Here is a 17909-nt window from a genome sequence, read left to right as displayed (position 1 = left end):
CGGTGGCCGGTCTGGGGGTGGCATAAGTAGGTGCGGCCTGCGAGGACGGCCAAGCGGTTGGTGAAGCAGCAGTGGCCACGGTGGCTTTCACGGAGCGGAAAGTTGGAGGGCTGCCACCTCACTGGGACAGGTTAATGTTACGTTTGCCTAAAGTTATTTCTGTATGTTTATGGTTAAGTCCCTGCTTCTATGGCTGTTTTATCCACTCAAAGAGCATTATGGACATTGTACTTTGTCATTGTTGGCAATGGGGCATGCCCAAGTTGTGTGTTAAGGACATCTTCAGGCATGCTTTTCAATTTAAAGGGTTTGGGAGAGAGGTGCCCGGGGGAAAGGGCTAAACAAGATCCTTCTCCTTGTGAAAGCTGAAGCTAAACAAAGATGCTCTCCACGCATGACGCTGAATGCCTCTCTCCAACATACAGTTACAGAATATTAAAAAAAAACCAAACAAAAAACGCATGGCAACCCCATCCATTCCCCACCCAACACTGTAGAGTCTCTCACTCACAGGTCGATACAGTAAAGTGCGCTGCTCCGGTGGGGCGCACTGTTAACCCGCGATTGCACGAGCGCTTGACGCGCTAGCGTTACCCCTTATTCAGTAAGGGGTCGAAAACGCGCGTCCAACCTCCCCCGAACCCAATAGCGCCCGCAACATGCAAATGCATGTTGATGGTCCTATTAGGTATTCCCGCGCGACTCAGAAAGCAAAATGTGCAGCCAAGCCACACACTTCGCTTTCAGAAATTAGTGCCTACCCAAAAGGTAGGCACTAAATTTCTTCAGGCACCAGGAAAGTGCACAGAAAAGCAGTAAAAAACTGCTTTTCTGTGCACCCTCTGACTTAATATCATGGCGATATTAAGTCAGAGGTCCCGAAAGTTACAAAAAGTTACCAAAAAAAAAATTTGAAGTCAGCCCGCGGCTTGAAAACCGGACGCTCAATTTTGCCGGCATCCGTTTCCCGAGCCCGTGGCTGTCAGCGGGTTCGAGAACCGATGCCGGCAAAATTGAGCCTCGGCTGTCAAACCCGCTGACAGCCGCCGCTCCAGTCCAAAAAGAGGCGCTAGGGACTGGTGTCCCTAGTGCCTCTTTTTTTACTGCCGGGCCTAATTTGAATACCGAATCGTGCGTGCGCCGGGAGGGCGGACATTCACACTGCTCTCCCGCGGACTTTACTGTATCAGCCCGTCAGAAAGGATGGCGTTGGGAGACGTTCTTTCCCACATGCCTTCCTTTCCTATCACTAAGACATCCCCAGGTCTTAGCACCACTAGTTCCACCGCTATCAAATGAGCTGTCTGTGGCTGCCAGCACTGCTCAAGCACTGGGGCCGTTTCAGAATAAGCTATGTGCCTGCCAGAAAACAAAGGAATCAAACTAACCCAAAACCAATTCAGATGGCAGACAGGAGAGCATCAAATGTGGAAAAAAGTTACCTTTAAATTTATTTTTTTTTTTAGAAGACAGAAATCAACCCACGCTGATACACTCTATAATAAAGACATCATACATTAAAAATACAAACTGGAATTGAAAAAGCAATTTCAAAGCATTCTTAGGAGTAACATTTACTCAGACAAGGTCTAGTTTGTCAAGGCTTTTTCTGTCTCTCTGAGGGGAAAAACGCTCAGCAAATCAGGCCACAGTATCTATGAATAGGACTTTGTCAGAGAGTCAATGAAAGAACAAACGTACATCTGCCTGACAAACAAAAACCTTACAATTTATGCTGGCCTAAAGAGATTCGGATCCAAGTATACATCTAACCTCTTTGTTTTACCTCAAAAAGCAGTTGGATCTCCCAAATTAACAGCTGTGATGGGAAAAAAAAAAAAAAGAGTAAAGATCAAAAGCCATCTCTCACCTCTACAGAAGCTTCTTCAAACCACAGGTGAAAGCTACTCCTAAGTAAAGAGGCAGACGTGCAGGCCGGGGAATCGTGAACTTCACCCACACAAGTAAGTCTGCCAACACCCGAGCCCTCAAGAACTTAATTCTACACATCAGCAGGCTTTTTTCCCTTTACCTAGATTGTCATCCTAAACCACTAGATGAGCCACACTTTGATCATTAATCACCGGAAATCGGATGTCAAAAGTACTTTGCCACCCTGAAAGTTTGGGAGGCAACAATAATGCACGGCGATGTGAGCAAGTGAAAACCCGCACGGCTTTCCTTTTAAAGAGAAACGCCGCCGAAGCCACTGAAGTGGCAGTGACAAGACCACGGGGCGTAGCTGGAAGGAGTCAAGCACGGCAAGCACTCGAGAAGGAATGCGGACGGCAGCGCAGCAGAAATGCCAGTGTGAAACAGCGTTGCAAAATAAATTAAAAAAGAGGAATGGACAAGGCAGACGGCAGAGGATCCAGGGGAAGGTGTGCGCGAAAGTAAAGCTGAGCGCACCCCCCCCCCCCCCCGCCACCGAGTAGAAAAATAAATATCCAAAAGAAAAAAAAAAAAAAGCAGCCTGCGCGCACACTTTCATGATGTGATTAAGCCTAGGGAAGCGAGGCACACGTGCCCCTGACCGGCTGATGCCTTTGCTGTGATTAATGTGACACAACAAGGAGGAGGAGGAGGAGGAGATGTGAGCAAACCGGAAATGGTTTCATTTTTATACAGGAAATACAAGGATTCATTTTTAAAAGACGAGTAGGTTTTTTTTTTTGGTTTTTTTTTTTTTAAATCCTCATGTATGCTCTAGGTCGGAAGTTAACAGCATGCTATTCGCCTACAAGAATGCAGCCAATAAAAATAAATGTTTAAAAAAAAAGTTCGCTTTTTCGTTTTGTCCCCCCCAAATCACAGTGAGGGCCCAGGTTCCCCTTTCTGGCTGACAGCCGGAGGGGACTGGCTCCCTCTGCAAACCTTTTGGGCCAGCAAGGTGGGGCCCACCAGGTCACCACCTGCCTTCACTCTCTCCCCCCCCCCCAGGTATTCCCATGGTGCTAAAACCCCCTTCATCTACAGATTAACTTGGTGTTGGGGGGAGGGGGGGGGGCTACAGGTGTCTGCAACTCAATTCCCCTCCATTTTTTTTCCATAAGAAAAGAAGAAAACTACAGAGGTCCGTTTTATAGTTTAACCATCTCCTTGAAGGTTTATTTATAAATAAAGGGATATTTTTTTTTTTAACCGGAGCTATCTTTCTGCTACTCAAGTCTGATGAAGACAAACATTTAAAGTACAATGTACTGAAATAAAACTTGCTATTAGCCAAGCATTTTAAATTGTTGAAGTTCCTGATCATTTTTCTTTATTCAGGTCCCTAAATTTTGAAAGGAGGAAACCTGCTGACAGTAACACAACCCCCCCCCCCCCCCCCACCACCACCACAAAGAAACACAAATGATAGCAAAAAAGAAGCAAGCGGTCCATCCAGTCTGCCGGGCAAGCTTATGGTAGCATCCGCCTCGCCATACAGGTCTCCCCTATAATGGAAGCATCAGGGGGTGGCATAAATGTTATCCACAAACTTAGTTTCCCAAACTGTTAAAGTCAGGGCCCTTGTTAGTGTCTGAGTCCAATTCCCCGTTATCTCTTATCTCTTGCCCTTGAAGCAGAGAGCAATGATGAGTTGGGGTTAAGGGTAGTAAAGCCATAGCAGAAAGACTAAATGAATTCTTTGCTTTGGTATTCACCGAGGAAGATGTAAGATATATCCATGCCAGAAATGATATTTAAAAGTTATGAATCAGAGGAACTGAAAAATCTCAGTGAATCTGGAAATTATATTTGAGCAAATTGACAATCTAAAAAAGTAGCAAATCACCTGGACCAGATGGTGTACATTCCAGAGTGCTAAAAGAACTGACAAATGAAATTACAAACTTCCAATATCAGGTCTGCAAACTATCAGTTAACGGTCTATGGTTCTTGAAAACTGGAGGGTTGCCAATTTGACACCAATTTTTAAAAAAGGGATAAAGGGGTGATCCAAGAAACTAGAGACCAGAGTCTGACATTATGCTTGGTAATATGGTAAAAACTATAGTAAAGAGAAAATATTTGAACATATATATAGGCATAGTTTAACGGGACAAAGCCAACACAAATTTAGCCAAGGGAGGTCTTGCCTCAAATTTGCTACTTTTTTTTTGAGTGCATAAAACATGCGGATAAAAGTGAGCCAGTTGATACAGTGCACCTGGATTTCCAGAAAGCATTTGAAAAGTTCCTCATGAGAGACCTTTTAGGAAATTAAGAAGTCATGGGATAGGGAGCAATGTCCTATTGTGGATTACCAACTGGTTAAAAGATTGAAAATAGAGTAGTGCTAAATGATAAATTTCCCTAATGGAGAAAGGTGAATAATGGAGTGCCCCAGGGATCTGTTCTAGGACCACTGCTTTTTAATATATTTATACATAAACAAACAACCTGGTAATGGGAATAAGTGAGGTGATCACATTTGCAGATGACAAGAAATTATTCAAAGTTGTTAAATCACAAGAGGATTGTGAGAAATTGTAAGAGGACATTGTAAAACTAGGAGACTGGGCATGCAAATGGCAAATGAAATTTAATGTGAACAAGTACAAAATGATTAATTTAGGCAGGACCGGTGCTAGCATTTTTGCTGCCCTGTGCAAAGTTACTGTGCAGGCCCCCCCCCCCCTCTATTTTTTTTTTAAACAACTATTTTCCAAATAACCAACCAATACACAAAAGAAGGTCAGTCTTATGCTCTGTTCTAGACTCCCTTCTTCTGCCTAAAACAGCACTGCTCCCTCCAATAATCCAAACTTTCAAAACTGATAACACCCATGAACATATCTTACCCCATCCACAGACCCAAAATTCCTAGTGCAGGAGTGATCCCAGGTGTTCGTGTCCCATTTACCTGTATATAAAAATGACAGTGGATGGGCCCTGTAGACAGCATCATTTTGTTTAACAGAAAAATATGCACTGCTGTAGTGCCCCCAGAAAACCCTGCAAAAAAAATGCACTGGGAATCTATATGGTATTAGGCCTATTGTAACACGTGTTAGGTGTGGGTTTGGTCCTTGGACAGCCTTGATTAAACTGAATGATAATAATGATACAGTAAACTTCCAATACGGAAACAGTACCATCAGCACTCAAACAAGAACAACCCTATGTATGAAAAGGCAACACTACAAATATTACACTAGACCCTAAAACACCTATTAGAAAAGCAGAACAAACCAGACTGCTAGAAATCCCATCATGGACACTATACGCTAGCAGAATACCTCCATCTTGGTCACACAAGGAATACACAGACCCTCACCAAATAGGAATAAATTATAGATAGAAACATGTATACCGAAACTGAACTGGAAACTACAATAAGCCAGACTCTGTATGCAATGCAGCAATGGAAAAAAAACAAATGTCACCAGTCCTCATAAATCAAATAAAAAATCAAGCAAAATAATTAATAAGAAAAGCATACTAAAAATATTGCCAAATAGCTGATGAACAAAATAACATTCTGTAATTAAGTAAATAAAAGGCAGAAGGTACAAAATTACTAAAAAAAAATCCCTACAATAAATGCAATCACAAAAAAAAAATAAATTTGAGTTTTTCCCCGCTTATAACACTTGTTGTAAATTTACAAACTATTCCCAAATACAGCAAATCATGCATCAACAACTTTTAGGACATACCAGCACAATTCATGCATAGATTAAAAACATACCAAACCAGACTCATACAGAAACTCAAGCCTCATAAATTCTCATCACATCACAATCATAACCCAAATATATACAAAATGACCTCAGAGCCCCCATTTCGCTAAAGAATTAGCTTCTTCAGGGGGATTTCTAGAAATAATTGAAGAAACTACAAATCTATTTTTTTCTCTCTATATAACAACTTTTCCCAGATGGCACTTCCCAAACTTCATAAAATAATAAAATTGGTATCAACCGTTCAAAGCATTTTAAGTGGCTGATATATTTCTTTCAATATAGTATGGAAATCAGACTCAGGTGGTCCCCATAATTTTTCGATTCTACAAAGAATAAAAATCACAAAAATGCGAATTAGCTCTTAGCTCTAACAGACTAATTTGATAGGAGCTTTCCTCGAGACCATAGGCCTCGGGTCTTGTACTGGAGTATGTGAACACCCCATCCATGAGTCAAAGCGTCCATTGTGAGGATTATCTGATGTGAAGCTAGTTGAAGGGGGCAACCATAGTCAAAACATCTGGCATCAGGCACTAACAGGCCGATTCAGTAAAGTCCGCGGGAGAGCGGGCAACAGTGCGCGCGATTCAGTGTTTAAATTAGGCCCGGCAGTAGAAACGGGCAAAAGGAGGCACTAGGGACACTAGCGCGTCCCTAGTGCCTCCTTTTGGCCCGGAACAGCGGCTGTCAGCGGGTTTGACAGCCAACGCTCAATTTTGCCGGCGTCGGTTCTCGAGCCCGCTGACAGCCACGGGCTCGGAAACCGGACGCCGGCAAAATTGAGCATCCAGTTTTCGACCCGACAGCCACCGGCCCATTTTAAATTTTTTTTTTTAACCCTTCGGGACATCCGACTTAACATTGCCATGATATTAAGTCAGAGGGTGCATAGAAAAGCAGTTTTTACTGCTTTTCTGTGCACTCTCGGTGCCAGCAGAAATTAGCACCTACCTTTGGGTAGGCGCTAATTTCTTAAAGTAAAATGTGCGGCTTGGCTGTACATTTTACTTACTAAATCGCGCGGGAATACCTAATAGGGCCATCAACATGCATTTGCATGTTGAGGGCGCTATTAGGTTCGGTGGGTTAGACGCGCGTTTTCCGCCCCTTACTGAATAAGGGGTAAGGGAAAACATGCGTCCAATGGCAGGTTAACAGTGCGCTCTGGAGCGTACTGTACTGTATTGGCCCGTAAGTGATGTCTGTTTTCATGGACATGGGTTGCCAGTACTGTGACCATTGACCTTTCAACTGCCATTGTAATCAACACATATGGAGTCAAGTCTGAAAAACTACATGAATTGCCACTGTGATATGACCGAGAAATATTAATATGCGGCGTACTGTTGAAGAAGATTGAGGATGAAGCTGAAGACAGTCGACACAGTAGCTGAGCTGTTGGGAAGGAAAGCCCTTGAAAAAAAACCTTATCTATTCTTGCTCCTATAAACTGTAGAATTTGAGTCTGAGTATCAACTTCTCGTAATTTATTAGGAATCCTAATTCCTCTATACACTGAATGGTTTTCCTGACATTTGACAGTAGGCTCTCTAAATTTTAGGAAACTATAAGCCAATCACCCAGAAAGGAGAATATTAGTATTCCCGCTCTTCGAAGGTGAGCCACAGCCACTGCTAGGCACTTCATGAAGGCTCTGGGGTAAAGGTACAGTCCAAACGAGAGTACCTTGTATGGATAGTGATTCGATCATACCTAGAGACAGAAGTAGGGCTAACATGATTGATGGATTGCTATGTGCGTATAAGCAACTTTGAGATCGAGAAAGCACACTCAAGCATTGGGCTGTAGGAAGAGCAAGATCGATTTGAGGGCTGTCATCTTGAATTTCTCTTTGCTCAGGTACTCGAGAGAACAGAAGTCCAAGATCAGACAAAGACCCCGTGTTTTTTTTTTCAGCTATGTTGCACTGAGGCTCTCACCAACTGTATTGAATTTTGAGCAAGTAATTCCTGGGCTTCCTGGGTTAAAAGGTCCAGTTCAGATGGGTCCCAAGGGGGTGCTACTAAACTGGGAATAGTAGAGTGTCTGATAAAGTCCAGATGGTACCCCTGACTAGGGCCAGAAGAACCACTAGGTGAACTAGGCAGGGGCCTAGAGTGCCAGGGTCTCAGGGGCAAAAGCTGCAGTAGCAAAAGCTAGTGACCAGTCTGCCCTCACCCAACTCTGCGCTTCTCTCAGCTGTGCAGTAACCTGTCCCTCCCATGGTCGCTCCCTCAGGCTGGACCCCGGCCTGAGCCACATACCCGCCATCTTCCTCTGCACGGAGTGGGAGAAAGTGCGTGAGCCCAGGTGGGGCATCTGAGGAAAGGCAGAAGGCGCCTAGGGCACCTAATACCCTTGCACTGGCCCTGCCCCTGACATATATTTAGTGTTCACTTGTCCATTGTTATCTTGGTCCACGCTATTAAAAAGTGACTTATTCTGCCCCCAACCTGAATTGGCAGCTGTGGCTGGACAGGAATCAATAACTTTGCTGAGACTGACGCCTGTTGCTTTTTTTTTGCAGTCTTTGGCCTCTCTGGCAGCCTCTTGGCTATGTCGCTTGAGGTTGTTGCCTGGTATAGAGAAACTTGTTTATATGGTTTTCTTGGATAATATGGACACTTATATTTAGTATAAAACCGTCTGGGTGTTTCCTGCTGTTCCATAGTGGTAGTTGAAGACTCTACTGTCACATGTTCTTTTATTTATGAGACCGTCTCCTGAGGCTTATCACCTAGGCATGGGAGGTCTGCCAGTTTTTCATGCACATCTTTTCTGATGGCACTTGCTTGAAGCCAAGCCATTGAGTGGGCGGCAATCTATACTACAGAAATGCAGGCCATGGTCTCAAAGGCCTCAGACAGACCGGAGAAGTCAAATCCTTTTCCACATCGGGAAGTGGCTGATGTGTTATTTCCTCCCCCCAGATTTCACGAGTGGCCTCAATTTTTGTATGCATTTGTATAAATATTGCACTATGTAGAACTGATGCTGCTCTAATTCTTGACATAAGCATTGAGTTCTGAAATATCTTGCGGCTGAAGTCATCTTAGATCTTATGGTCTTTTCCAGGTGGTGCATTTGAACTGAGTCTGGTCTTTTTAGCTCTCTTCATTGCAGACTACCATCAAAAAGGCATGGGGCAAATGCATGACTACATAACCCAGGGATTTTTGGAGGCAAAATTTTAGGTCCACTTTCCATGCCACCAGTAATCCGGAAAGGGGGGGGGGGGAGAATGGGGGACAACAACAGGGACTCCCATGTCTTCATCAGTACCGTATCCAAAACTCTATGTGATGGTAGGGCAGTAGGTTCCACTGGAATATCTAATATCTTCAAAATACCTAACATCTCTGATCTAGAATCTGGCATTTTCTGGATTTCTACAGTCAAGCCAGTTCCAGATTTGTGGAGAAATTAGGAATAGGTCAGATCTTGTAGAGAGGAGTGTTCAGGATGTTCTTCTGAAGAATTGGAAGGAAATACCAGTTGAATTGTTCAGTGAATTATCCGGTAATTTGTCTGTTGGGATTTCAGTCCACATCTCTCACCATGGTATGGTTTCTCCTATTGGACCAGGCAGGGAAGGGATACCCTCTGCTGGTGGAAATTTAGGATTCTCAAAGAGTAGAGATGTTGGTTCTGGATGACCAGATGATATTCTATTAATGGAGGGCTTGTAGGGTACTCCTGTGGGAAAGAAGGCACCCGAGGCGTAAAGAGAAGAAATTACTGAGAATCAATGTTATTTGCGCCATCGTTTGGATGGCCTTGGTGCCTGGGGATAATGGGGGTCCATCCTCCACTGGTATCAATCTGTGCTCTTGCACACCTAAGTGAAGAGAAGTGATATAGTGGATTTTTGGAGGTGGTATAGCTGCTAACAAAATGGAAGAGGTCAGGGACCTGAATGCAACGAGAGGAAATGGTTCGGCGACAACCTCACCTCTGGTGAATAGTTTTTCCTGCAGGTGGGATGAGTCGTCCTATCGATACCGAAGGTAGGTCAGAGTAAACTTGGCTTTCGTTCTGTGGTGAAACTGAAGATACAGTAAAGTGCAGTCGAATAGTTGACAGACCACTCAAGTTCAGAACAACTTTCTAGGTCGAATTCTCTTTGAACTGGAAGGTGAAGTGTTAAGTGATCCCTCAACACTCTTACCCTTTTCTGGATCCTACTGACTTGGAACTGCATGAAGTGGTGGTGGGTGCTTTTTTGTGTGTGATGCTGCGTGCTCTTTGGTGGCATTCAATTCTGCGGCATGTTTATGACTCTCTGAATTCTTAATGGAAACATCTTTGCTGCATGTCCGTCCTTGCTATGTGGTACCTGCATCAGTTTTTCGAGTGTAGGCTTCCTTGCAAGCACTTATGCCATTTGCAGTGGATTTGGAGAATCGCACTTCAAAACACCGGTCGACATGTTTCTGCAATTCATGTATCGGCACGTCGTGCACCACCTGATTCGTGATGGTCCTCAATGCTTCGTGATCTGCAAGGCATCACTTGGCGCATGAGGCGTCAAGTGTATTTGAGTATTCTCCAACGCATCTCGAGCAGGCCCTGTAGGGGCAAGTACAGCCTGTGCCACGGATTTCACCACCGTCTTTTTTGCTTTCTCTTTGTGCAGCACAACCTTGTGACTATCCGTTTGGACCTCAATTTGGGCAAAGGACTTCACTTTCCTGTTGGGCCTACAGATTAGGGGATGGAACAGCTACCCTATGAGGAAAGGCTGAAGAGGTTAGGACTATTCAGCTTGGAGAAGACACGGCTGAGCGGGGATATGATAGAGGTTTTTAAGATCATGAGGTCTTGAACGAGTAGATGTGAATCGGTTATTTACACTTTCGAATAATAGAAGGACTGGGGGCATTCCATGAAGTTAGCAAGTAGCACATTTAAGACTAATCGGAGAAAATTCTTTCATTCAACGCACAATAAAGCTCTGGAATTTGTTGCCAGAGGATGTGGTTAGTGCAGTTAGTGTAGCTGGGTTCAAAAAAGGTTTGGATAAGTTCTTGGAGGAGAAGTCCATTAACGGCTATTAATCAAGTTTACTTAGGGAATAGCAACTGCTATTAATTGCATCAGTAGCATGAGATCTTCTTAGTGTTTGGGTAATTGCCAGGTTCTTGTGGCCTGGTTTGGAAACAGGAACCTGGGCTTGATGGACCCTTGGTCTGACCCAGCATGGCAATTTCTTATGTTCTTATTAGGCTTGTCTGTGAAGGCCAGGGTGATAAGGAGCATAGCTGCCCGAAACAGACAGACTATGTTCCCTCCTCCTCTCTTAAACGGACTCTCTTTGGGCTCTCTGCCTCTGAACTCGTGGAGACATGTCATTTCAAAGCCCTCATGATGATACACAAGGCCCTACACAACATCTCCCCCCTCAACCTAACTTTTCAACTGCAGCAGCACATTACTAAGAGACCTGTAAGAAGTGCGTACAAGAACATGCTACACACCCAGCCGGCAAAAACCTCACTGAGGAAACACGCCCTCTCCACTGCTGGTCCCCTACTTTGGAACTCGCTCCCTCCGGACCTCCGCCAAGAACCCTGCCTCATGACATTCAAAAAGAAGCTAAAGACTTGGCTTTTCGCCCAAGCGTTCCCGGAGAGCTAAGGCCCAATGAAGTTAATGACATTATAGACCCCGGCCCATCTATCCCACTATACATATGTTTTTGAGTTGTACTTTATTTCTGCTAATAGTCTCTTTGAATGTAGTCAGTTTTATGTCTCTGCAAGTTCTTTTTTCAACTTGTTCCATGTATGACACCCCTGAGGCGACTGTTTCAGTTCCTTGTAAACCGGTGCGATATGTATATTATACAGGAACATCGGTATATAAAAAACTAAAAATAAATAAATAAATATAATCCCGAGAGATAGTTCGGTCATGGTCAGGTCCCAGGCAGATATAACAATTATGCCCGATGACATAATATACCTGGCATTAACACAACTTAAAGCTCTGAGTCTTTTTTTGACATAGTAGCACTTAAAATTGCTTTTGGAGGCATGCCAACACGAAACATTTTCTGAGAAAAGTTAAAAGAGGTGTTCCACGTATCCATATGAAATGTGTGAAAAAATAGAACTGAGGAGATTCACAGATAATTGTGTGGGAACAACCACTCATGATCAGGAGAGCAAAGCTCTGTAAGCTAGGAGAGATGGTTCCACCACATGCTAGATGTCAACTAGCCTGCTTTTCGACAGAAAACACAAGATATTGTTTTTAAAACGGTTTAAGTTACATTTCAAACACTTTTATAATAAGGGTGGAACGTGATGTCTAAAGAACTGTCTCAAGAAGGAACTAGTAGTGTTTTCATGCTTCAAGTCTTACCCAAAAGAAAAAACCCAAAACAAAAATACAAGTAGAAAATTAGCTTCAGCCACTGTTCTCCATATATCAGTGCCTAAAATGACAAGCAAATCCCTTCTATATAATCTAATCTAAGGAACAGCAAGAGATTTCTTAATGCCAAAAGTGGCAAGGACATCATTTTCTGTCAGCAGATTCTCTCTCAATCATTTGTATGACAAAGATGCCTAAATCTAGAGTTCCTATGAAATTAACTGCTGTGGTTCTCAAACTTTTTCCTCCATTTTGGGTACACCTGACAGAAAATGCCCATTGCAATTCATGACAAATTAAAAAAAACAAAAAGCACCAGTATCACTTTTATTGCTAATGACACAGGGAAAAGAACCATACTCACTCTGAACAATTACAGAAATAGTAAACCTCCCATACAATGTTCCCTAAATGTTTTAAAGACGGCGTGCATAAAAATCTTGTGCAACTTTTTATAAGTTGCAATTTGTGCACTATGAGCCAGTATAATGCAAGTATCAGGATTCGTTGTGCGTGCTATGTTTTGTTGTGTCACATGCACATCTTAGAGGGAACAGTGCTCCCATACCAGAACAGCACTAACTGCCAGCACTCAACCACCCTACTTATGAAAACACAACACTGCAAATATTACATCAGGCCCTAAAACAGAAAAACAGAAGAACCAAGGCTACTAGAGATCCCTACACTGAACTTACATGCTAGCAGAATACCTACAGTACCTGAATGTAGTCCGCTTTGAAGCACTGAAAAGCTTTTTTATTGTGGTTAAGGTACTGTCATCCCAAAGGCAAAGAGCTAGGCAGAGACAGAGGAAACCTAGGAATCAGGAACAGTCCCCTTCAGTACTACAAGTCCCAGGTTCCCCTGCACTGAGGAAGGTGGAAGGGATCAAGGCCAAAGGGCTCCTAGAAATCCGGCAGGGAGGGGCGAGGCAGCTCTAGATTGGGGAGACGTGCTGCACGGAGGGGGTGGGGCTTCTCACACACAGGAAGGAGCACTTTCTTGAGAGGGGAGGCAGAAGAGTTTTGGGATCCAGAACCTATGGAGATTGAAGATAGAGAGGAGGTCCCAAGACAACCCTGAACTCATGGATACCTCATAATACTTTTAGATGAGGTAGGCCCCAGCTGGGGGAAATTAATACAAAGCGCTTTCATATGTTAAAAAGAAAAAGGAAGAAAAAAAAAAACACAGGTAGTCGAGGCCTGCACCAAAGTGGATTTTGTGGGAGGAATGGGAGGTTGAAATCCCCAGCAGCATTATAGTGCTGAAGGAACGAACGAATGTGCTAAGTGACTTGTTAAACATTAGTTAAAGAGAAGGTTGCTGTATTATTGCCATGGGATGTTGAAAAAAATAAAACACAAACTGCTGGCAATCTCAGGACATGCTGAGAACGCCTTGTAAGGACTTTTTTTTTTTTTTTGTTTGGATCCTGTTTATTTTACCCATAGAGACTGAAAGGGACAGCAATCACCTTGGTGTGCTGATTGAAGCTGCGGCAAGTGAGCAGGGAACGGACTACTGGCAGGATTTTTTTTTTTGGGGGGGGGGGGGGGGTGGCCGGCCTGAAAGCCGTAGCTATCACTGCAGCTTTGCCAACTGGTGTTGCATTGTTTACTCAGTTTTTTTTCCCCTCAGACTGGGGTGAAAGGGGAACCAGGGCTTGCCCCAGCTTCCTGGTTACCCCCTGAACATTTGCTGGGGGGGGGGGGGATGTTTCGTCAGTGACCGTAGTTGCACATGGGGCATCAAAACCGCACAGGCCATGGCTTACCCTCTGCATTGTTTTGGGACAGGGTTGTCATCTAGGTTTGGGAAAAGACAGGACAGGGCCCAGGCTTATGGCAAGCCTTGACACGGTTGGAAGTTTGGGGTTTGGTTTTTTTTTTTTAGGCTAACGCCATTTTGGAGACAAGAGGGCAAGAGGCTAAAGGCTGTTTCTTCAGGATGCCCACTGCAGGCCTTAAGAGGTCAAGCTAATCAGAGTAAGCACCTCCTCCAGTCTCCACAGCCCCAAGAAAGAAAGAAAGTCTCACTGGCCATAGGGCTAACGTTGCTCTACCTCCTGTAGCTGATCAGTGAACATAAGAAATGGCATGCTAGGTCAGGCCAAGGGTCCATCAAGCCCAGCATCCTCTTCTTGCTCTGAGCCCACACTGCTTCTCCTGCTGGCTGAGGGTACTTCTGTCTGTGGCATGATCTCTCCTTCCAAGGTTCACTGTACACCATATCCTCTTCTGGGCCATGAGGGCAGGAAGAAGGAAAGGCCATGCTGCAACTTCCACTTATTCTGCTACTCTTCTGCTCAAAATATCAGCATTTTCAAGCCCAGGTGCAGGAAGAGTTCCCCATGTATTGCTGGGACAAGAACAGGAAGAGCAGTTGCACCAGCAGGAGACCAGATAAGCATGGAATCCTGCCGGCAGAAGATGGGGGTCACACCAGCAAGTGTTCGGCAACATGCCTGTTGAAAACCCACTGAAATAAGAGGTTTTAAAGATATAAGTTTACAGTATGCGAAATACCTTCAATATTTGTGAATGTTGTTAGTATGGGCAATCTGTTAGATCAGATGGCAAAATGTTCCAACCCAAGACAGGGAAATATAAGTCACAAAGCTAGTCACCATTTCTTTATTTAAAAAGTTTTATATTTACCACCTTCCTGCATGAAATCAACCAAAGCGATGAATACAATAAGACAACAGTAAATGACAATAAAAACAAAACTCAGTTATAACTGCCAGCTGAAGACAAAGTAAAATCCCTCTTCCCAATCAAGATCTCACATCCGAAAAATACACATATACTAAACACGTGGTAAGACACAAAAGGGGGGTTGTATTAGCATGATTTACAATGACATCAATCCTATGCTGCAAAGAAAAATAAGTAATTTATTATCTGCCTATCCAAATGGCTATGGGTGAAAAACATGTTACTTTTTCAAAATATGAAGTAATTCACCTCCTGAAAAACTCTGAGTAACTTATTCCATAAAAAGAAATGGGCCTGAAACAGAGAAAGTCCTAGGCCTATTTCAGGAAAACTGCAACTCCGGTAATAATGGTAACCGTAGGAGGCACCGCTGACTCGAACAATTCCCTCTTGGGTACATACCAGACCAGCCTAGCCACCATATTTCTAAAGCCAGGTCACATGACTTTCACAAAATAAAGACTTTTCTGTAAAAAAAAATGGTTACTCATCCAGTATCATCTCATCAAAATGTCTACATAGGGAAGTCTGGGTAAATATGACAGCATGCTGAAAGCAAACCTATGCTAGGCCTCATACACAGCAGCAGCATGGTTAGATAAGCAGCTGCAGCTTAGTCCTGAGCCCCTCCTCCTCGCTGCTGCTGTAGCAGGGCTCCCACTGAGCTGCATAACTAGTCAACTGTGCATACTAGGGGGGACAAAAGCATAATCCATTCAATAGACCCTGCAGGAAGTGTGGGATCCTACTGTACTTTCTAGGTGGCACAAGCACAAACTGAGTAACAGGAATAGATAGATCACGTTTTTGCTCCAGTTTTGCCTTGTTCACAAATGCCACCCACCTTCCCCACAAAAGAAAAGACAGGAAACTTTTTGCATTGATACAAACATCTCCTAAATCTGCCCCACTGTTATGGTGCTGAGCAGTGCCAGCTCCACATTCTGTTCAGCATGGTTTTGCTTGGCTGCTGCCCAGCCTCCACTCTCAAGGTATGTGCTCAAAACTTAGTACTTTATGCACCTTTAAATTTCATAATAGCCTCAGAAACAGCATAAGCACAAATCTGAAATTCATATTTCCCTCTCTCTTGCCATATTAACTGCTACAGGAAACATAATGAAAGCTTAAAATTGTTCTGCAGCATCCTTCCCATGCAACAGCTGATCTCTAGCCACACCTTCAATCAGTCCTAATATACAATTCAGTCTTAAAGCAAAAGCAGCAGAAATCAAGAAGCTTCTTCTAGCCCCCTCCTTAGATCAATAAAAGCTGGGATATATTAAGGGCTACTTTTCTCTCAAAAAATGTGTCTGCAAAACCTCAACAATGTCAAAACCATAGCAAACAAGCAAAGAGACGGTGACATATGATGTAAACCACTTTTGGTCCCCTTAAGGAGGAGTAAGTAAGCAGTTTGCTGCTATCCGATCCTAACAGAAAACAGTCTTCTGAATAGCGTGGGTCTGTTCTCGGCTCTGTGCTTTTGTCTTTTGATTGCATGCGTGTATCTTGTTACTTTTGAAATGTACCCAAAGGTGAATTTGTAGTTTCAGCACAATGCTTTTCTCTTCAAACTTCCAGGAGGGCAGAGTTTGTTTATAGCAGGAAAAACACAGAGGATGGAGGTACCTCACAGAACAAATATGGGGCACAAGCTTTCAAGGGAAAGAGTCCACATCATCAGGTGTCACCAGTCTCTTTCTCGTTTTAAATCTCCAATAAAAGCCACGCTTTAATGGTTTACATTGTGCCTCATTGGGGATAGGACCCTGGTGAAGACCTGCAGTACCTTTAGTTATTCCCATTCATACTCGTAAGTAGGAGGAGCTGACAAAAGATGTTAAGCTAACGTTAGAGCTTCTGCCCCAGCCCTCTTCGTTCAACTGATTGGAAAACAATCCCACTGAAATGGCCCGAATTATAACAATTTTTACATTCGCACTATAGGGGCCCAGCCAATTTTTATTTTTTTTTACGAGCAAAAAGCCTTCAAAGTCCCCAGCAATGCGAGATCATAATCATCTCTCCTGGAGAAGACCGATCTCAGTAATTACATACCTTCGCCGAGCACTGTCCATGGGGGGGACCACTGCATAATTATCACCAAAATAGATGAACATAAAAGGAAGCTGCTGTGTCAAAAACAATGTTTCGGTAGTGCGCCTTTTCTAGAGGACCCTTTCCAGCCCTGCACGTTCGTCTGTGTTTCTGCACAGAAAACCGTACACAGAGCAGGGTCGGCACGGGACTGCAGAAATCGAGGACATTACTCGTACATTTCTTTGATTAGGGGGGGGGGGGGGGATAACGGCGTGAGCTCCGGTTTTGTTACCGCCCCGCCAGACTTTGCACTCCCAAATCAGAAGAGGGAGTCCCGGGGTGGGCGGCGTCTTGGGCCACGGATCAATCACCGCTTAGGGTGGGGGAAAATAAACACAACCCCCCCCCCCTCCTCTCCTTTTAATAAAAAAAAAATAAAGAGAACCGAATCGCGGCTCTCACGGGGCCAACCGAGCCCTCCTCTGGAAACGGGGGGGGGCGGGGCAGCTCAGGAGGTTAAGTAAAGAGGGGCGGGTTACCTAACGGGTCGGGCCGCTGCTCCGGGCCGGGCCCCGGGGCCTCCTCCTCCTCCTCGGGCCGGCCGTTCTCCTGCGGCGGCGCAGGCTGCCCGCGCTCCTGCGCGAGCCGCCGGCGGCAGCGCTCCGGGTGGCTGCGCCGCACGCGCTCCCACAGCTCGCCGTCCACCAGCGCGTTGTCGCGCGAGCACCGCCGGGCCCAGCTGGAGACGCGCAGGCGGCAGAGCGGGCAGCACAGGCTGACGAGCTCCACGTTGCGCCGGAAGCAGGGCAGGCAGAGCGAGTGCCGGCAGGGCATGGTCACCGGCTCCACCAGGATCTCCAGGCACACCGGGCACACGGAGTCCTCCAGCGGCAGCGCGCCGTTCGCCGGCCCCTCGCCCGCCGGCCCTTCCCTAGGCAGCGGCACGGCCGGTGTGGTGGCTGTTCTTGCGCCGCTGTTCCGCTTCGGCTTGCGCCCGCTCCTCCGGCCCAGCGCCGCCGAAGCCGCAGCACCAGGCCCCGCCGCCGCCATCTTGTTGTTAGGTTTGAACGGAGGGCGCTGTGAAGTGAGATGG

At 44.9% G+C, this 17909-nt stretch overlaps 1 protein-coding gene across 2 annotated transcripts in view; it reads right to left on the bottom strand.

Annotated features, from left to right (window-relative positions):
- RNF169 (ring finger protein 169) overlaps positions 1 to 17909 on the bottom strand; it is a 139742-nt gene extending 121833 nt beyond the window's left edge. For both annotated transcript variants that reach the window (XM_029602093.1, XM_029602094.1), the window contains exon 1: positions 17356 to 17909. In XM_029602093.1, coding sequence (XP_029457953.1) covers positions 17356 to 17866 — 511 coding nt within the window. In that variant the 5' untranslated portion in view covers positions 17867 to 17909. The remainder of the gene's footprint in view (positions 1 to 17355) is intronic.

This window comes from Rhinatrema bivittatum, chromosome 5 (genome assembly GCF_901001135.1).
Source record: "Rhinatrema bivittatum chromosome 5, aRhiBiv1.1, whole genome shotgun sequence".
Taxonomy (NCBI): Eukaryota; Metazoa; Chordata; class Amphibia; order Gymnophiona; family Rhinatrematidae; genus Rhinatrema; species Rhinatrema bivittatum.
Note: the sequence above shows the minus strand (reverse complement) of the source record. Positions and strands in the feature narration are given on the sequence as shown.